The sequence below is a fragment of the Tripterygium wilfordii genome, chromosome 7 (assembly GCF_013401445.1).
Source record: "Tripterygium wilfordii isolate XIE 37 chromosome 7, ASM1340144v1, whole genome shotgun sequence".
NCBI lineage: Eukaryota > Viridiplantae > Streptophyta > Magnoliopsida > Celastrales > Celastraceae > Tripterygium > Tripterygium wilfordii.
This window is the reverse complement of record NC_052238.1, coordinates 13,785,527-13,808,179: the sequence shown is the minus strand read 5'-3', so window position 1 is coordinate 13,808,179 and position 22,653 is coordinate 13,785,527. Positions and strand designations below refer to the sequence as shown.

General features: G+C 34.7%; 1 protein-coding gene across 1 annotated transcript; it reads left to right on the top strand.

Moving 5' to 3' along the window:
* Positions 1 to 4,003: 4,003 nt before the first annotated feature.
* Positions 4,004 to 5,689, top strand: LOC120002625 (receptor-like protein 7). Its single transcript, XM_038851385.1, has 2 exons — positions 4,004 to 4,514; positions 4,740 to 5,689. Exons 1-2 carry the CDS (start codon positions 4,004 to 4,006, stop codon positions 5,687 to 5,689), a joined length of 1,461 nt encoding a protein of 486 aa, XP_038707313.1.
* Positions 5,690 to 22,653: the final 16,964 nt, after the last annotated feature.

Genomic DNA, 22,653 nt, shown 5'->3' with positions numbered 1-22,653 from the left:
CTTCATATTATTGGAAAAAATTCTAATAAAATCTTGCATACCTTTTTTTACAGTGAAACAACAAAGGGAATGTCAAATCATGATAACAATCAATTCCTAAATATACACCACACTCAAAAATAAAAAGATGGTTAAAATTTTCATATTGGAGAATAAATCTTATGTCCTCCGTCGTCAAACATGGAAGGGTTTACCAATATCATATTAACACAATTAAAATAAAAAATTATACACTTACTTTATAGGGGAATTTTGTTTAATATCGCTCTCTTCATTGTTTTCTACGAGATTCTATGTAGTCTTGTTTTTTTTTTTTCATAATTTTCAGCAAGTTTCCTCTCTTCTTCAATGTAACTAGGTGAAGACATTGAATTCTCTATCATGATATTGTTCTTGTAATCCATGAATATCCAATATTGGGAGAAAGATGGAAGACTAAGAGAAGATAGGAGGTGAGAGGAGAACGATCATTCGTATAAAAATTTAACTAAAAGAATAGGATTACAAAGTTAAATTTAATTGTATTGTATTGAGTAAAAAATATGAGTGCAAAAAGTATATAGGTTTTAAAGTAATTTCATTTAAAGTATTTTTAAAAAATGTGTGTATTGAGTCCAAATTTGTGTGTAAATATCGACACCCTTTATATTATTGGGGAAATTAGGTAGGAGGACAAAAAGCAACATTTATATCCTAATAAGGACAAACCGGGAAAAACTTTAGAAAAAAGTACAAATGTTGTTAAGTAATTAAAATGTCCTTCCTATTGTAAACACGTTATTCTTTTCTTTTTCTTTCTTTGTTCTTCTTTCTTCAGCGTTTCTCTTCTTCCTTCCTTCGAAGCCTCTCTTGTTCTTCTATCTTTGCTGCTTCTTCTATCTTCTTCCTCAATCGACTCTTCTTCCTTTGCTTGCTACATAGATCGACATTTTCCATTTTCCTTTTTCTTTTTCCTCCTTGCAACTAAGATCGGGATCAGGACTCCTTATTCTTCCTTCACTTTCAACAAAGACAGATCTTCAATATTATATCTTCAATATCTGATATTATCTATGCTTTGTATCTGTCAATATTCTTCTGAAATCAAATCTGAATCTGCAGATATATCTGTTTCAGATATGTTATGATATGTTTTGGTTATTTTGAAACTTCAAACAGATAACATTTCATTAAAGACAAATATCATTGTAATAAGAAAAATAACATTTAGTAAGACAAATTACATTATGACAGATATCAAATGAAATCGAAACAGATAAAATATCACCTGTAGTCTGCAAATCCCAAATCAGAACAAAAAAACCACGAAACTTACCATTGAAATTATCAAAAATAATGATGTAATGACATATCAAAGGAAAACAATAAGATCTACAAGTCCCGTGGTGAGTATGAGTAGATTTAGTTCGAATACAACAAAATTGGAATGAAAAATCACTAAAAAATCTCATAAAACTGTCGAATAAGCCATGATGGCCATGATTGGCTTATATCTCTGTTTTATTCCTTACTTTGAGTGAATGGAAGACTTTGAAATTCCAACGATGGTAATTAGTGTTTCCTTAGTTGTACGCTTATAAATTGCTGTCTTATATCTTCGTTTTATTCTTCATCTCATCATATCAAATGGCTTCTTCATTATAATGTACTTCACTTTGAGTGAATGTAAGACTTTGAAACTTCAATTATAGTAAGGTTGTGTTTGTTAGATAATTCCCATAGCTTATATGCCTAGAGGAAATGCTCAGCGTAATACCATCACCAAACACACTGTAAATGACAGCGTATACGCTGGGAAAAAAATATTCTCACAACATGAGATTTTTTTTTTATACGCTAGGGTATTTTCTCTCGCTATCTTTGTTTATATTCCTTTCTTGACCAAGATACAATACTCTACAGTTTCAAGAATATTACGGTTCGAATCCTGGGTTGTTGTCTGATGTTGATTACTGTTTTTCTTACACGTCTACTATATATAGTTCTGATGAAATTGCATAGCCTTACCGCGCCAAGAGGTGCAAGAGACGAATGTTGGGACGTATTTTTATTCTTTGCACTTAATTTTTCTATTTTTTTAATATCTTTTCGGTTTTTGGTTGGGTATTTTAGAAAGTCTATTACTTTTAAACAAATAATATCTTTTAAGTGTCGAGTATCTTTTCGATTGAAAATTTATGATTTAATTAGATTTATCAAGGGGTCTGTAAATCTGATATAAATAGGTTTTTAAGACTCTTTGTTTGAGTAATTGATAATTGAATTTGATATTAATAAACGTCCTCTTTTGAGCGAGAGCTGAATTTTCTCATATTCCTAGTTTATTAGTCAATCTAGACTTGTGCAAGGGTTGTACTATATTTTTGTGTGTTCGATTTTCTGCGTCTTACCACCCGACATCAAATTCTTACCATTGATTAATCCTTCCACAAGCCTAATTAAGAATTAATTTCCATTGATTAATCTTAAAATACTTTGTCCTATTAACTAGAATGTGCTCCTCACCTTCTTTTTCCCTTAGTGTAATAGCTTGACCAATTGTGCATGTAGTTTATGAAAGTTTTTTGGTTAGAAAAAACATTCATCAGGCAAAACTGAATCATACTAGAAATTTATATTTTTGGTTGCATTGACTAAAAGAATTTATCAATGTCTCTGATAGATTGTATTAGGCTTAAATGCACCAAGAAATAGGTTACACCAAAAAGAACTAACCGGTAATATGAAAGTGTCAACAGTTGATTATTAATACCGTCAACATTTGCTGAGTCTTGTGATTATTTTGTGAAACTAAAATTGGAGCGAAAGAAATCAAGTGTTGTATACTGCGCACCTTTGTTTAGGTGAACATGTTTTTGGAGTGACAGAAAAAAGGGAAAATTTTGGGTACAATGTAGTCTTCTTTTTTTTTTTTATGAAACTCAAGTTTTTATTGTGGTTGCATGCGTGGCACTTCATAACTTCATTCCTTTGAGAGCCATAAATAATACAAAAAATCGTAAATACCGAAGATGTTGGTGTGGAGGTGGGTCTGACTAAGATGTAGGGTTTCGAGTGGCGTGAATGCATGCACCTGAGCATTGAGCTTTCTAAGTGACAACTTGTCAGAATCTAGGTCTTCTTCTTGGGCCATTTTTGGTCCTAAAAATAGGAACTATTATTGGATGATAGGCTTTGAAAAATCCAATATTAATTGGAATAGGGGTTTTTGATAGTATTGTTGTTGGTGGTGGCGATGGTGGCAACCGCGATGTTGACTGATTCGTCAACATGCAAAAATGCAATTGAAAAAATCTTAAGTCCTAAATTGATTAGTTATTGAATTGATGTTTGTCTCTTGTTGAAGGGGTGGGATGTGGGAACCAATACCTGAAAAAGCAAAGATTCAAACATAAGTCAACATAAATCGGGGTGTAATTTGACAAGGCCGGTGTGCAAGCACATTCCTAATAAAAACAAACCAGTTCGAACTAATAAGGGAGATCAAGCCCAAGCCTCTTGTTTGCGCCTTCTAAGCATTTTCCTAATACTTAAAACTAATAACAGGTTAAGGGCTCTTTTTTGCGCCTTCTAAGCATCTTCTTAATACTTAAAACTAATAACAAATTACTTCTTAACAGGAAGACTGTAAATTTGTTTGGTTAGTAGTAGACTTTGAAAAAATTTTGGTTAGTGGAAGACTTTGAAAATTTTTTGTTGCCAAGTGGAAGAATTTCACATATTAATGATAGCAAGTGTTGCCTTAGTCGTACGCTTATAAGTAGCTGGCTTATATCTCCCTTTTATTCAACATCTCATCATATCCAATGGCTTCTTCAATATTATTGTATCACTTATGGTTTATGGCCTTGCTTTTCTTGCTATTAACCTTGGCTTTTCCAATGCACATGACACCACTCCTTTGTCACAATGAAGAAAGCTTGGCATTGCTCCAATTCAAGAGAAGCTTTGTTGTCGACAAGTCAGCTTCTTGGGATGCCTCTGCCTATCCAAAGACAATATCATGGAATCAACAAGACGATTGCTGCTTGTGGGAAAGACAATATCATGGAATCAACAAGACGACTGCTGCTTGTGGGATGGTGTGGTGTGTGATCAGCAGACTGGCTGCGTCATTAGCCTTGACCTCAGTAGCAGTTGCCTCTATGGTCCTATCAATTCTAGCAGTAGCCTTTTCTGTTTAGGCCATCTTCAAAGGCTTAATCTCGCGGACAATGATTTCGACTCCTCCCAAATCCCGTCAGGGTTTCGTAGTTTTCCAAGGCTAGCTTATCTCAATCTCTCATTCTCCGAATTCTATGGTAAGATTCCATTAGAAATATCAGGGTTGAGTAGATTGAGATCTCTTGATTTGAATGGAAATTCAGAGCTCACAAGTCCTGACCTGATGCGGTTAGTTCAAAATTTAACCCACATTGAGAAACTGTATCTTGACTTTGTAGACTTATCTGCTGCAATCCCTGGAAAAGTTGTAAATTTGTCTTCATTATCATCTCTTAGTCTTTATAGTTGTGGCATGTTTGGCAGATTTCCAATGGGAATTTTTGAACTACCAAACCTGCAGTATCTTGATGTGGGGCTGAATGACTAACTTGTTGCTCACCTTCCTGAATTTCACTGGGGCTCACCTCTTAAGTTTTTATCGCTTCCAAACACAAAATTCTCAGGTGGATTGCCTTCTTCAATAGGAAACCTTCATTCCTTGACTGAATTGAGTATTGTTGAATGCAACTTTATAGGCTCAATCCTATCTTCCCTCAGTAATCTTAGCAAGATCACCCTCCTCGAACTCAAAGACAATAACTTCTTTGGCGAAATACCTTCTGCATTGGCAAACCTTACACAGCTTACCTCTTTCTCAATGTCAGGCAATGATAATGTTAGTTGTGGGTCCTTGTCCTGGCTTGGAAAGCAAACCGAATTCCTTCAGTTGGACCTTGAGAATTGCAACATAAGTGGTGAAATCCCTCCCTCTCTCAAAAACTTCACTCAACTCAATCTATTACTACTCAACTCTAACCATTTAAGTGGTCAAATTTCACATTGGCTAACAAACCGCACTCGGTTAGCCATCTTAGACCTTGGTCATAATGAATTCCGCGACCCTTTTCCTCATCAAATTTCAGAACTTGTGAATCTCGAAGCTATTTATTTGAGGGAAAATCACTTGAGCGGCTTTGTTAATCTAAACCCATTTTTCAACCTCCAACACATGGAAAGGTTTTATATATCAGTGAATGCTACCCTTCGAAAATGGCACATGCTAGGACTTCGCTTGTGTAACTTGAGGGAGTTCCCTGACTTCCTTAGGTACCAAGATAAACTAGAGTACTTGAATCTCAGTGGAAATAAAATCCGCGACGAGATTCCGAGCTGGTTATGGAACATAAGTAGGGAAACTTTGGAGTTTATTGGACTTGCTTTCAATTGTTTGACTGGCTTTGAGCAACCTGCATTGGTATCGCGCCTTCGTAATCTAAAATTCCTAGTGCTAGATTGTAACAAGATCCAAGGTCCAGTCCCTAGACCACCGCCTTCCATTTTCGGGTATACCATCACAAACAACAGTTTCAGCGGAGAAATTTCTTCAACAATCTGCAATCTACCTCACCTATATGTCTTAGATTTGTCATTCAACAACTTGAGTGGCATGCTCCCCAATGTTTGTTTGACAAGGAGAGCAATATAAACATTTTAAATCTCGAACAAAACTTCTTCTGCGGAACCATTCCCGACACATTAACGAATGGTAGTAAGTTGAGGATGATTAAATTAGGTCATAATGCACTGCGAGGAACATTACTGAGGTCATTGGCCAATCATACAATGTTCGAGGTTCTAAATCTTGGTGAGAATCATATTAGTGACACATTCCCCTTTTGGTTGGGAGCTCTACATAATCTGCGGGTCCTCATCTTGAGATCTAACAAATTATTTGGCATAGTTGGAAGCCCTGCAACATGCTTTAATTCTCCATGTTGCGGATCATTGACATCTCCTACAATGGTTTCACAGGCATTCTACCATCTAAGTTCTTTCAGAATTGGAATGGCATGAGAAAATCAGATGATAAGTTTTCGTATATGTCAGAAATTGTAGATTTGCTCGATATTAGTATCTTTTCCTATTATAAACTAACTTTGGTTAACAAAGGTGTCTCCATGGATTATGAAAAGATACCAGAAGTCTTTGTAGTGATTGATCTGTCAAGCAACAAATTTGAAGAGGAGATCCTGGAATCCGTTACAACTTTGAAGAAACTCATTTTCCTTAACCTTTCCAATAACAATCTCTCAGGCCACATCCCATTTGCTATGGAAAACCTCACAGAGCTTGAATCGTTGGATTCTTCACACAACATGCTTTCAGGACAGATTGCAGTGGAGCTCGTGCAACTCACATTCCTTTCATACTTTAATGTGTCTTGTAATCAACTCATAGGTCCTATACCACAAGGAAAACAATTTGCTACATTTGAGAACAATTCATACAAGGACAACTTGGGATTCTGCGGGAAGCCATTGTCGAACTTGTGCTGAAATGCAGGGGAATCACCTCCATCGCCTTCAATTGGTGAAGATGATCAGAGCTCGGGTGGTTCTTTAGCATATCTTTTGTGGATGATAGTTGCGATTGGATATGCAAGTGGACTGGTTGTTGGAGTTGTCGTCGGACTCAAAGTCACGGCATCGAAACATGAATGGTTTGTGGAAACCTTTGGCAAGAGGCAACAAAAAAGGAGAAGGCTAAAAACAAGGGGACAAAGAGTGTGAATTTCCTAAGGCATTTCCAGATTATGTATGCATGGTTCAAGTATCTTTTTATGTTGGTTCCAGTTTTGTATGTATGTGTTTTTTTTAATGTTTATCTATCCCTCTATTGTATTCTATCTCTCCACTGTCTTTGTTAGGTTTGGCTATAACATACATTAGCAATGGAGGCCTCCATTTGATTCAGAGTTACTGCGGGAAATTGTATCAAAGTCTTCTATGCTTGGTTGGAGTAGAAGTACCAAAAGTAAGTTGATGACATTTGTAAATTCACTCAATTATTGTGTTTTTTTATTCTATAAACTTGATTTATAGTGTTATTTTGCATACTTTCGAAGGTATAATTAATAAATAACCCAAAGAAAGAGTATGATTACTCCAAGTTCTACTAGTCATACAAAGAGGGGATATTCTGCAAGGTATGCAAGATGATATATCACACAGTAGAGAAGTGCTATAAAGTGCAAGGATATCCCAACAATAAAAGATCAAGACAGAGTTGAACAAACAATAACAACAACAGTAGGATTGCATCAATCAATCATGTTGATGGTGCAACTACAAATTTGCAAAATCATAACTCAAAAGTGGAATTGACAGTGGGTCAATACTAGCAACTCTTATCTTTATTGAAACAAGGAGGTGATGCAAATAAAAATTCAGGGATACATAATCAATTTCAAGTGGGAACAGTTGCATCTGTTCAAGGTAACTTCGCCATTTATTAGAAACAGAATTTGCATAAGTGGTTAATAGATAGTGGAGCAAGTGATCATATAGTATGTCATGCATCACTTTTTGATACATTTCATAACATGCATTCTAAAGTTTCTTAGCCTAATGGTGTGAAACATGAAATCACTCACATGGGCACAGTTAAACTGACTTCCAAAATTACTTTTAAAAATGTTCTATATGTTCCTAAATTTAACTTTAATATGATTTCAGTTAGTGGAATCACACAAGACCATAACTGTGCAATCATATTTGCAAAACAAAAATATGATATTATATCCATCGATACATAGCCAAAATATTTTTCATAATCCGTTTCAATTTTTTTTTTTTCATAATCTATCAATTCCAAATACAATTGAAGTGAATAAGGAAAAAAAATGTTATATTATTGAATGCTCTGAAAAAATGTTATTTTTTTCATATTTTTTTGGTTATTTATATGCCGTTTGTTAACATTCAGTTTATTAAATATAACTTGGTCTACAAGACTAGAGTCATTTTAATTGAATTACATACATTATTTTGTATTATTAAAAGCTAATAGGTAACAAGCAAAAAAATAAAAATATCTTATACGATTAGTAGATCTGTTACTATTTATGTGATGTTTGTTTAGTGGAATGCTCGTCGTGAAATTCGAACCGGGATGCCTAAGTCAATGAACAAAGAATTTTCTTCTTTTCCTTGTGTAGCTTGATACTGGTATTGGACCAAGACTTAGTATTTAGGTCAATATTGTGAGCACATCCTAAAATTATTTACTTGAACACTTCCTAAAATGCTAGAAAATGTGCGTAAATGGTAATTTGTCAAACTACATGTTGATTTAATCTTAATTGTGCATAATATGCTTTGGATTTTTTATCATACATGTGAACCATATTTTGTGTAAATAATTCAGGTGTTAAATATGCTTAAATGTTTACATGTACCAAGTTATTGATCTTATATGCCTGAGTAAAGTGTGGCCAAAAGGCCTTATGTGCTAAATGCAAGTTTGTGCCTATTATGTTAAGTGTTGGTCTTGTGTCACATACTTGAAATTGATCTTATTTGACACATTCCATGGTGCTGGAAATTCAGTTTTGGAAATGAAAATATATGGACTAAGTTAGGGTTTAGGGTTTAGGGATTTAGGGTTTAACCAACTTAGATCCAAATGACTTGAAACTTAAACCACATATCCATGAAGGTCTAATAATGTTCTAGGACAAGAATCATGTGAAATTAAAGCGCATTACATTTAGATTTGATCATATGCTTAAATTCCGCCAAAACTAGGTTTTTGTGTAAGTCCCAAATTTTGTGAATTTGTGTTCCTTTGTGAACGTGGTGAGTCAAATGAACTCTGATTGACATAAAATTTTACATGCACCTTAGTATCATCATAATTAACATATTTGACTAGGAATGGTTCAAGAGAAAATGTCATTTAAACTGAGTTTGCTATATGTTATAACTTGTTTATTTAGTTATAGGTTTATATATGCAAGGGTTATGAATTGCAGTTTAATTAAGAACAAGGGTCGTTTAGAGTTTAAGGTTTACCATTAGTGTGTGTATATATATATATATATATATATAAAAGTTTAGGGTTTAAAGTATATTGTGTTTAGGGTTTAGGTTTAGGTTTAGGTAGGGCTCGACATCAGGCTGGATCGGGCCGGGTCGGCCCAAAAATATAGGCCCAGGCCCGGGCCCTATTTTGAGGATAGGGCTTTGGGCCTGGCCGGGGCCGGGCGTGGCTCTCAAAATGAGGCTCGACCCGGGCCCTTAAGGCTTGGGCTTTTGGGGCCGGGCCTAGGGTCGAGCCTCGGGTCGGACTTGAATTTTTGACAATATAATATTTATATATGTATTATTTGAGGAAAATGTATTATATATACGCACATGTGTAATATATACATTTTATGTATATATATACACATACATTGCAATAATATATATATATATATATATATATATATATATATATATATATATATATATATATATATATATATATATGAATATATTAAATTTACATATTTATATACATACATATATATATGTATATATAATATATGTAAAATATATACATATTATATATATAAATAAATAATGTCGGGCCTGGGTCGGGCTCTGGCTCGGGCTTGGGTCGGGCCAAAATTGGCCAGAGGTGTCGGGCTTCGGGCAGGGCCCGGCCCCAAAAATGGAGCTCAGGCTCATCCAAGGGATCAGGTCAGGCTATCCAGGCCCGGTCTAATTTCGGGTTAGGCTGGGCTTTGACCCTCAGGCCCGGCTCTGGCTCGAGCCGGGCCTAGGCCTGCGAGTCAAATGGTGACCCTTAGGTTTAGGGTTTAGGTGCTTTATAGTCATTGGTGGCGGTAATATAGAGGATCATAATATAATGTAAAATAAAACGACACCGTTTTTGTTTATTTGTATTTTACGTAATTAATATAATGACGCTTAATTAAACAAGCGTCGTAAATGATGATATATTTCGACGCTTTTGAAACGCCGTAATATCTTGAACACAAATACGACATCGTTATGTGTTCAAGTGTAAGCTAAGTCTCTAGTTTTTTGATCTGCACAGTTTACTCCTTCGACACCGTCTACTGCGCTCTTCTTTGACACTGCACCGCTGCGCTCCTTGGCCACTACACTTCGTTGCCATTGCACTTCATCGCCACTGCACACAATGCACTTCTTTGACCAGTATTGTTGTTTACGTGATTATTGTACGACTTATTGGTTCTTGGTAATCAAGGTATGATTTTCTCTCATATTTTCTTGATTCAATCTATGTGGGTTCATTATTAAGGGGTAGAGCCTTGGAAATCTTAAGGGCATGGCAGAGCCCTAGAAATCTTAAGGACAGGGTAGAGCCCTAGAAATCTTAAGGGCATATCTGTACAAATTGCATCGATCTTTGTTTATTTTAGTATATGAAAATGGGGTAGTACCAATCTTTGTTTAGTAATGGCATTCTTGGGAAAAGAATATATGAAATTGAGCAAGGGATTGTAGTTTTAACTTACTTTTTGGCTGGTAGTATTTTATATGAAAAATAAGTTCATTTTCTTAATAATTTCTATGAAATATGGCTTGCAGTTGTAGCTTACCTTGTGGCAGGTAGAAAGGGATTGTAGGTTGGAGTTCTTAATCTAAAGGTAAGAAACCTACAACATTTCATGGAATTTCGTATTTCAAGTTTTTTTTCGTTATTTTTCTGCAACTATTTCTTGATTTTGCTTTTCAACACCCAAGTGTAGAAAATCTCATATATTGTCCGTGTAAAAAGTGCTTCAATGGCCATCTCAAGAGTAGAGAGAATGTTAAGGAAGATTTGATTATAAGGGGCATAGTTCGTACTTACATCTTTTGGAACTTCCATGGCAAAGAACGTCCTGTTGTTGTGGAAGTTAAGGATGATGAGCTTGGGCTTAAGGTGGAATGTGACGAAATAGATAAGTTGATAGTAGATACCTTACCAAGTCTTAATCTAGATATTTTTGTAGACCATGAATATGATGCGGACAATGCTAGTGGTAATGTGTCACAAAAAGAGGCTGAATGAATTTACAAGGTTCTTGAAAATGCCAAAACTAGTATATATCCTGGATATGAGATTTCATTACTTTCATTCATCTTAAAACTCTTACATATTAAATGTGTTGGGGGGGAGGGGGGGATGAGTAATAATGCCTTCACCATATTGCTTAAGGAATTGAAGTAGACTTTTCCTAGAGATGAAACATTACCAAAGTCGTATTACGAGGCAAAATAGATTTTTCAAGATCTTGGGCACTCATATAATAAGATAGATGTGTGCGCTAATGATTGTGTTCTATTTCACAAAGAACTCGTAGATGTAGATAATTGCCCCACTTGTGGAGAGTTGAGGTGAAAAATAAATAGCGGTAGAGATTGTGATGATGATTCCGATGAAGATGGGCATTATAATTCTACTAAAAGAAAAAGAGTCCTAAGAAAGATATTACGACACTTTCCTCTAAAGCCAAGGCTTCAGAAAATGTTCATGTCTTCTTAAAATTGCTTCTGATATGCAATGGCACAATGACAATCGTATTAGAGATGACAATGTAATGCATCCGATAGATTCAGAGGCGTGGAAACATCTTGACCAATTGTATCTTGACTTTAGTATAGCACCACGAAATGTGAGACTTGGATTGGCAAGTGATGGATTCAATCCCTTCGACTACGTAAGTCTATCTTATAGTATGTGGTATGTTATTCTTATACGGTAGAATTCGATGACAATCACCGACCCATAGGAGAACAACATCCCAAGTTTGTGTCACACCATGGAGTGATAGTACGAAACATACTTATTGCACTTACGTCAAAAGAAAATTGACATCGCGTTGAGAAAGAGAAGAAGCTAGGAGCTCATGCTTGATAATGTGAAGGTGAGTACAAATACAAACTAGAATTTGATATTTTGATATCATTTAATTTCTCATTGATATGACATCTCTATTCTTTATTTAGGAGAAGTTTGACATAGGGGATGAGCCAGGAAGAGAGAAGTAGATGATGGCATCAATGGCAAAAAAATGGAGGGACTTTCGATATCGGTTGAAGAAGCACTACTATGATAGACACGAATGTGATGAGGAAAGATTGGCATATCAACCCCCAGAAGTTAGTAAAAGTGAGTGGAATTGGTTGCTGAAAGAATATTGGGGGACGGAAAAGTCCAGGTGATATTTTCTTCTCTTTATTGCCAAGTAATATGCATAATCAATTGTCCATTTTTGATTGTCTAGTTACGTTTTTATATCTGACCTTGGTTTAATGTTAACTTATTTATGCAGGAGATGTTTCAAAAGAATAGGAAAAATTGAGAAGTTAAAAAAATACTCCATGGCACCAGTCGAAAATCCTTTGCGAAGATTGGACTTGAAGAGGTAAAGTCTTGAATGTCGATGTTAAACAAAATATAATGTACATATAATGGTTAACCTTTATTATTTTCTAATTTTTACTAGACAAAAAAAAGGGGAATTCGATCCAGTCGGATCGAAATTTTGGAGTTCAACTATGCCAAGAAAGATGGATCATTTCCCAATGCATTCACACAAAAGGTCGTACTATTTATTTTTGTTTTTCTAATTGTCGGCCCAGTTTAAAGTTTTTGTTTACTTGTAAACTAATAAAGCCTGTGTTTGTATATAGGAAGAAATACCTAAGCTGATGCTGATCGAGAGGAGGGATTGCACTCCTTAGACGATGAGCACATCTTTACCCAAGTTCTATGGCCAGATAGACCTGAACGTGTGCGTTGTCGAGGACATGGAGTGACACCATCTTCGGAAGGTGCTACTAGTACATCTAGATCTTCTCAAGCTGTCTAAGAAGCTTGAGAATGCACAAAAAACTTTAAACTGAGAGAGCAAGGAAAACAGAAGAAGATGTGGCTAAGCTTACGCATGCTTTGATGAGATTTACTTAAAGGGGCAATGGTGATAACCTTTAAAATGATAAGTTTAACTTTATTTCTTTATTATTGCGAATTTATGATGAACTAGCTTGCCTTGTGAACCTTGTCCTATAATATGTATTACGGTTCATCTATGAAGCACTGGTGAGCCAATAATGGTCACTTACCAGCACTCGGTGCGTTTTCAGTTCTGGTGTGTTGTGGGTGCGGCAATATACGTACCTGGTGCGGGATTAAAAGAATCACATTTTTTTATTTTTTAAAAATAATTCTGATACGGCTCGGATACGGCGCAAGTATGGCTCCACACCAATTTAACATAAGATTAACCACAAACCTAATTTTTACCCCAATTCTCTCAGTCTTATCTCGAGATGATGTCTGCTATCTCTCGCGATTGCGCTCTTCCACCTTCGCTACAGCTCTTTGTTCACTGATTCTATTTCTTCGACAACTCTTGTTCACTGATTCTATTTCTTCGACAACTTCTCTCTGCCTCTCTGGTTCAGCTCTCTCTTCGATTGTCTCTTCGACAACTCTCTTCCATAAAAGAAAGATGATTTTTGTTCTGGACTTTTCTTTCTTTTTTGTGAGATAAGAAATATTTTTGATTGTTGTACGTGTATCATTATTTATTTTTTTTGATAAGCAGCAGAGAATATATTAATGAAAGGAGAAATAGAAGAACAGCAGGGCATCAAGGGTAGATGGCCAGAGATACAAAGGAAATCAAAAGATGTAAAAGAACAAAATAGCTACAGAACATAATGGATGAAAAGACAGTCAGAACCATAGCAAAAAATCAGTTGTTCGACTTGTGCCTTCCTTTGCAAGCAAGTCGGCAATCCCATTGCTTCCCCTTAGAATGTGCTGCACTGAGAATAACCTTAGCCTTGATTTGCATACCCCAATGGAATTGGACAGTTGAGTAAGCCTCCAAGGAGTTACACTTTGTTGTTCAACCCATTTGAAGACATTAAGCGAATCCGTTTCCAATATGATTTCCTTACCTGCCAGAGCGTCTGAGGAAATAGTTACTTCCATAGCTTTCTTTACTGCTTTCAGTTCAGCTTCGTTGGATTCACATACTCCCGCTGGACAAGAGAATAGACATATAAATGTTCCGTTTCCATCTCTCAGGATTCCTCCTATTCCTGCCCTCCCTGGCTTACCCAAAGCTGATCCATCCACATTCCACTTCAAACGCCCATTCGATGGAGGGGTCCACTGCATATATGTTGTATGGGCTCTCTTTGGTCTGCTGTTCCAATGTTGAATACCACACGGCGATTGTTGTAGCTGCGTGTATCATTATTTATTATTTATTGGGTTTTGTCACTTTGTGTGATAGTGGTCCACTAACAAGAAGTCAAGAACATTGTTGATGTGAAATATGGTTGACATTATTTGACATATCTTTTTTTATATATATAAATATATATATTAAATATTATATTAGTCGTATTCTTGCCGCACCCGTACTTTATTTTTAGGGAAAAATGACGAATCGACGTATCCTGAATCCTTGTATCTGTATCCCCGTATCCGTATCAGTGCTTCATAGAGGTTCATAGGTCCAAGTCACAAAGGCTTCATTGCTCAAGTTTGCTTTAAATTTTCCTAGTTGAAATACTCACAAAAGTGGAAATTTTTGGATGAAACTCAATTAACTTGCTTTAAATTTTCTCAGCAATTATTGGGCGAAGGCTGAATGCACTAGCTTGCTGCATGATGAAGTGGAGAACTTAGGGATGGCAGGCGCACTAAGGTGGAGCATATCAATATTACCTTTTGATTAACATGGGGAAAAGCTAGTAGTATTATGTATGTTTTTGGGAACAAGCTAGCTAGTTTAGTTTATTTTTATACATGTTTGTTTTTTTGTTATGAAGTGGAGAATGGAAGCTTATCCAGTATATTTTGATTTCAGCTGCTATTGGATTTCTGCAGGGTGGGGAACGATTAAATCTGCTATTTTTGGTTATAGGTATAGCTATTTATGGCATTCTTAAAGCGTTGGAAAATTAAATTTAAAAATTAATTTTTATTTATTACGATGCTTCTCCAACGTTGTTAAATTAAAAATTAAAAAAAATTAAAAACTCAAAAATACTTTTGCGACGCATGAAAAGCATCATAACTTATAACATAAACAACGGGTTTCTAATTTGTGAACAACAATCCTATATTCTAGATAACGACGCTTCTTATTTCATTCAAGGCGGTTCAAAAAGCGCCGTTAAATATAACTATAATGGCATTTCACGTAAAGCGTCGCTTTATCATTAACGACATGAATATTTATGGTTCTTGTTCGTGTTGGGGAATTAGACTCAGTCTCCTCCTTGACAGATAAATCAACACGACAATAGAGAAATTTAAATTGACAAAAGAAACAATCAACAACACAAGATTTACGTGAAAAACCTCCAAGTCCAGAGAAAAAAACATGGCCATTGTCAAAAGACAACCAAGAGAAAATTCACAATGTAAAAAAATTGTACAACCACACACTCAATTTTCTCTCACCAAGAAAAACCCAAGAATCCCAAGAGATAAACCACAAAGTTATCATCCTTTGTTCTCTTTCTAACCTCAGGCACGAAGCCCTTGTTTTTTCTCTACCAAAAACCCTAGTAAACCACTAGTATTTAAGTAGTATAAAATCTCTTAGTTCAATTCTACCTAGGAGTCCCTCCCCAAGAAGTATCTAATTACAAATATCCAATTGCAAATATGATTTCCTTCACATTCCTAACTAGAGACTAACTGGGAAACAAGTTTTGTTGCAATTGGGACTCTTCCATAGCATTAAACACCTAAATTTTGATCAAAATCCCACAATTCTCCACCTCGATCATAAATCCCATAGCCAATTAGCTATATCACCGTCTTCATCGACAATCACGACTCTCTACACCGAGAATAGTCCTCCATAGCTTTCGCAATAACATTGTCTTTACCGACAACCATACTCCACCATAAAGAGTATACCCACTCAGACCTTTTCCTCTCCAAGATCTTCCTTCTGCATATGTCGAAATAAACCTGCTGAGATTTAAGGTGCAACCTCCATGCTTGACTTTTCCTGGGAGTTCCTCAGCCCTCTGAAATCCTTTCCATCACACACCCTGCATAACCGTCAAGCCAATACATGTGTGCAAACCCCTGGACCCACTATCCGTTAACACATCCTCTTTCATGGCACTAGCAGCATGCCATGAGGATGTCCATGCCCTTTAGAAAGGAGCATTGCCCGCGTCTTATTATGAAAATGCACCGTTAACTTCACCCGAGCTGTTTGCCGCAACAGCTCCACCTTTCTGGTAATTTCTTTTGAGGTGTCCCATTTTACCACACCTCCAGCACTCCAGCTTTTGCTTCAAGAAACCCCTTTTATTTTTCCTATTTCTTGTTACCAACGCTGAGTTTCCAAGCGAACCGTTATTTCCACCATTCAGTCTTTGCTCATCAAAGAAAAGTTTTCCGATAACTTCAGAAAAAACAACCTTTTCTTTCCCATGAATCAAAATCGGCTTCATGTGCTCATAGGAAGATGGAAGAGACCATATCAGCCGCAAGGCTATATCCTCATCATCCATCTTCACTCCAACAGACTCCAACTCCGAGACGATCCCGTTGAGAACACTCAAGTGATCTGAAATTGATGGACCTTTATCCATCCGCAGTGTGTGAAACTGCTCCTTCAGATACACTCGACTTGAAATACCCTTCGACTAATACAATTCTTCAAGCTTTTCCCAAATCGCCTTAGCCATCAATATTCCATGCACGTTCGCTAGAACATTCTTGGCCAAACATAACCGAATTACATTAGCCGCCTTTAGATCAAGTTCCTCCCAAGCTTCATCACTCTTACTGGATTGTCCCTTATCATCCGTTGAATCATGTTTCCCTTTAAACGCCTTGGGTAATCCCGATTGTATCAGCACATCCTTGACTTGTACTTGCCAGAAGCCAAAATTCATCCTCCCATCAAACTTCTCGATGTCGACTTTTACCTCTGACATATATGCTCCAAGGAATCTTTAACCGCCCAAGAAACTAAATCCAAGAGCTCCGATACCAATTGTTGGGGAATTAGACCCACTCTCCTCCTTAACAGATAAATCAACACGACAATAGAGAAACTTAAACTGAGAAAAGAAACAATCAACAACACAAGATTTACGTGGAAAACCTCCAAGCCCGAAGGAAAAACCACGGTCGTTGTCAAAAGACAACCAAGAGAAAATTCACTATGTAGAAAATTTGTGCAACCACACACTCAATTTTCTCTCACCAAGAAAAACCCGAGAATCCCAAGAGAAACCACAAAGTTATCACCCTTTGCTCTCTCTAGCCTCACGCACAAAGCCCTTGTTTTTTCTCTACCAAAAACCCTAGTAAACCACTAGTATTTAAGTAGTATAAAATCTCCTAGTTCAATTCTACCTAGGCGTCCCTCCCCAAGATGTTTCCAATTACAAATATGATTTCCTTCACATTCCTAACTAGAGACTAACTTGGAAACAAGTTTTGTTACAACCGGGACTCTTCCATAACATTAAGCACCTAATTTTTGATCAAAATTCCATAGTTCGGCGTTTCGAAAAGCGCCAAAAATTACCTTTAACGACGCTTTTTGTTTATTAACGACGCTTTATAAGCGTCGTAACAGACATCACTGTTGTAGTGCCTTAATCTGTCCATGAATAGAAGACTGCCTTAGAGATTGAATTTTGCTCTGAATTTTTGATATAGTGTTCATTACGATGTTCTGACATTGCATATCAAAATTCGCTGTATTTTGACTTGATTTGCTAGGTGAAATTAGTGTTACTAAATCTGTGCGCAGATTGTTGTTATAAAAATATGTTTTGTGTTTCTTGAATATTTGATACTTTGTCATTCATTAGATTGTATCACATGTTGCATTGGATTAAAATTTGATTAGGATAATTGTTAGAGGGTCAAACTTGTGTGTTACTTGTTATTTGTTAATATATATATTATGTATGAAAAGGTTCATATATTTTATTTAAATTACTTTTTTGCTATTTTAATTATTTAAATATATGAAGAAAAAAAATCATGTACACTAATATTTGTGGTTCAACAAATTTTACTTTCAATTACTTCTCTTCAATGAATTATTATAGAAATATTAGTTTTAAAAATTTATCACACTTAGCGCGGGCAATGCATTAGTTTCATCATGTATTTTGCAGTCCTTTTTAACTCTTGCACCCTGTTGATGTTTCAATGATGCATGTATAGATTAATTCCACGAGGCAATTAAGCATCTTTGATGCCTATTAATTCCTGCACCTTGTTTGGTACGAGTGAGAGATCGAGCCAGCAGAGATGCATTCCCAGGAGTCTTGCCTCGAACAAGCTGGCTAGATATGGTGGGAGGGGTGTACATGAAACAAGATCAGGCTACGTTTAACATTTTAATTTGTAAATCTCAAAAATGAAATACTGACTCTCACATTTTTTACACCCGATCCACTAATTGGAGTGGTCAATATGGTGTGTATCACCTTGAGTAGGGTTCGAATCTTCCATTTCAAAAAACTCTCACACTTTTTAACTACGGCTAATCTCTGATACTTTCCTAGATTTTGAATCGTGATGGCCCAAAAAATATGATCTCTGCTAATTTGGGAAATAAGTATGAAATCTCTATAGAAGGAAACACTACTAGTCTTGGCAATAAAATCATTCAGCACCATAAATCAAGGAATGATTTACATAAGTTACCTTCGGAGCATTCAGAAGACAATATGGAAGGCAAGATTACTGGTGTTGGCAATCAAATCACTCAAGACCGTAAATCAAGGGATGATCTACAAAGGTTACCACTGGAGCATTTACAAGGAAACACAATCAGTTGGCTTACGAAGATTAAAGAAGGAAACTGTTTCAAACAATGTCTCATGCTCAAATTACTGCATGATGATTATTGATTTGTATTCCTAGATTTTGAACAGTGATGACCCTAAATTAAGATCTCTGCTAATTTGGGAAACAAATAGGAAATCACAATTCAAATCTTGCGAATGAAGGAAGGTTTTGATTTTTTTGGTTTCTGCAGAAGTTGAAATAATTAGAAGAATGAAAAAATTTAAAGGAAGTCTAATGAAGGGCAATATCTTACCTGCATTAAAAGTAGGAACCTATATATATGTAGCAACGTTGAACCAGAAGACCGTATAAAACTTGTGCTAACAACAAGAAGAGAAAAGAAGAAGAAGATGACGATGATGGTGGTGGTGATGATGATCGTGGTGGTGGTGGTGGTGACGGCGAAATCATCAACCACAACAACAAACAAAGAAGTGTCAGGGGGAACTGGTGATGCCTACATGGTTCGGTTTCCTTGCTTTCTTCGTAAAGGAATTCTGGAGAAGATAATTAATCATGCATGTCAATTCAATAAAGAGCACTGCACATATATGTATATGTGTATATATAGATAATTTCTGTTTTGGTACTGTTACATATATATATATATATATAGAGGAATTCTCACATAATGGTTTAATGTAAGAGTGTAAAATAAGGATCTATATTTACACTATATATGTGTGTGTAGGAAAAATTGTTAGATCCCCATGCAACAACTGAAGAAGTTCCTCAAATCCCACCAATAAAGGGGGGGCAGGGTCCTCAAATTAATTCAATTGAACATGTAAGTGACAGAAATTAAGTCATTGTTTTAGTAAATCTAATTGGCTAATTACACTTTATAGATATGTGTGTGTGTGTGTGTAGATATATATATTTGGTTTGTGTTACATACACTAACACAGATACATATGCATGCAGGAAGATGTTTTTGTCACAGAAAATCCACCTCATAAGCGACCAATATCACCACGTCCAGGGAGAAAGCTAGGATCGGATCTTCAAATTATTTCGACTACTACTGCCACTGTGACTGTGGCCTAATTAGCTCTCTCGATCGTTTACATGTTTTTGTTTTTATTGTTTCATTTACGTTTTTGCTAAGATATTCTTATGGTTCATATAATATATTAATATATATATATATATATATATATATATATATGTATCTTTGTTTATATTTATATCCACTTCCATTTAATTAGATTTCAGAGGTTATTTTAAACGACTCCAATATTAATAATACAGAGGAATAATGTAAGATGAACATTATTTGCATCCCGCTTTTTACTAAGTGCACTCCATTAACCCTTTTAAAACACACTAGAGTGGGGTGTACTTAGTAAAAAATAAGGTGCAAATAATGTTCATCCTCATGCAACTTCGTACATATATATTATTACTTCGTTTAAACAACTTTAAGATTAAAGAGAAGTATAGAGCAACCATGTCTCTATGGACATAGTAGGGACATGCCAACACCATAGAACAAAACTTCATATCCAATAAATTCTTTTGGAGCCACTCCATTAATGACCAATAGCCCTATAATTGTCTCGTGCATATGAGATCTTGTCCCTTTTATTGACAAAGAATTGGAATACCAAATAAAAGCAGGTATTTGTGATTCTGTTTGGACTATAATGCCATCAAAATTTCTAGTGAACGCTTCACGGTTTCGCTACATATACAAATATGTATACCTATGCATATGATATATACATATATATATATATATATATGTATGTATGTATGTATGTGTCTATATATATATTATATATAATGACTTTTTAACAAATAATTGTATAACGCATTCAGTTTTACATGAGAGAGAGAACGTAGCGAGAGAGACATATGTTTGTGTAAATTCCATTGTGGGCTTTCTGGATAGACCTTATTGGTAGCCCATTAATCTTGCAATGAAGTTCCACGCACTCTGACACACACACATATATACATATTTTCGTATCTATTATATATGTACAACTAGTCCAAATCCCGCGCGACGCACGGTTTTTTTTTTGATTTAACTCATATTTTTTTATGTTGCATTTCATATTTTATGTTTTGCGTCAATTCTTTACTCAAATTTTTTTTATAGGAGAGAGTAATTATTTTGATTGTTGATTTGATTTTTAGTAATTATTTATGAGAAGTTGTATCAAATATAATTGAAGTCATCCAATTATCTGTTATAGACTGTACTATTTTTTAAAATTTATTTATTTTTATTAAATCGTCTTTGAGTTTTTAATATTTTTAATCACATTTCATTGTCATTTTGTCGTATTTAGTTGGCCAAAATTATAACCCTTCAAAATATCTATCTTGGTTTTTATTGATTTTATTATATTTTACATTTTTTATTGTTGTTCTATAAAGAGGCTAGTGTTGATTATATTTTATATTAAAGTAAAATGTTAAGAGTGTTCATACCAAAATTGTTATTCTTTTTTATAAAATGAGATTAAAAAAAATATGTTTTAAAAATCTTATAATACACATATTTATAAAGAGCAATTTATATTATTGGTTTTGAAGAGAGCAATTGTTAGAGCCTCTGTTTTTATATGTAGTATAGATATTATTTGAATTTGTTTATTAGTTTTTATAGATGTCATAAATTTTATCAGATATTATTTGAATTTATTTCTTTGTTTTTATAGATGTTATAAATTTTATTTCAATTTCTTTGGTCAACTTTCACACACTATGATATGAAGAAAAAAATAATTATGATATGGAAAAAAATAATTATTGTGAGTGTCGAATTTGATTGTTAATATTATTTATGTGAATTGGTATTATACTAATTCAAATATTTTACAATCTATTACTTTTCATAATTGAATTTGATTAGAATTTGATTATTTTTATTGTAATACATATGATTTTCAATAATAAGCTAATTTTTTAAACGACATGTTATTTAATTGAAGGCCACGTTAAATGAAAAAGACTACAACTATTTAAAACAATTAAGTGCAGTTGTAAAAAATTAAGATGTTAAACACATTAGAAGTGTATTGTAATAAATAATTAATTGTTAATTTTAAAATAAAAATAAAATAAAACTATTCTTCCAGCTTTTTTTAAAGGTAAATTTACCATGACCACATCAAAAATTTATTGTAATTTTACAATCCCAGCAACCAACTCAGAAACATAAACCAATTATATTAATTGAGAGTCGGTTGCAGAGTTACCAACAACAAAGACAACTACAAAACTCATATTAAGGACTCAGAGCCTTTTCTTGACCCTTCATTTTTGTGTTGTAAAATCTGTAACATTCAACAGATTAGAAGCACAATACCAATATTTCTTTCAGTAAGACCTCAATTACTACACCACATTTTTTTTCTCCTACACAAAGTTTGTCATATGCAATAACTTCCCAATTTAAACAATTCAATTTAAAGACAGAAAGATCAAGGAAAAAAAAAAACAACCAACAATCATACCTTAAATGTCAAAACATGACCAAACTCATATCAGATTAAAGATCATTATTTCAGGGCTGTCAACAGCCCTTATAAATTAATTCAAATAAAAACGGAAAATTAAAAGTGTCATGTAACCAAACAACATAAGAAAAAGAAATCAATCCAAAATTCACTTCACGAATATATACATTGGATGTATATATTATATAATAGTAGTATGTCAATAGAAGAAGATATTATACAATGAATGCTCCAGCCGATGAACTGAACCTAAAATCAATTCTAGGTAAACAAAATATTTTTAAAAAAAAATTAAGGAGGAGAAGGAGAA

What these genes read in the sequence shown, in the direction of transcription:
- LOC120002625 (XM_038851385.1), top strand. Translation starts at nt 4,004, where the DNA reads ATGGAATCAACAAGACGATTGCTGCTTGTGGGAAAGACAATATCATGG. An exon ending in TCTTAGTCTTTATAGTTGTG is followed by an intron (nt 4,515 to 4,739) that starts GCATGTTTGGCA and finishes GCAACTTTATAG; the next exon opens with GCTCAATCCTATCTTCCCTC.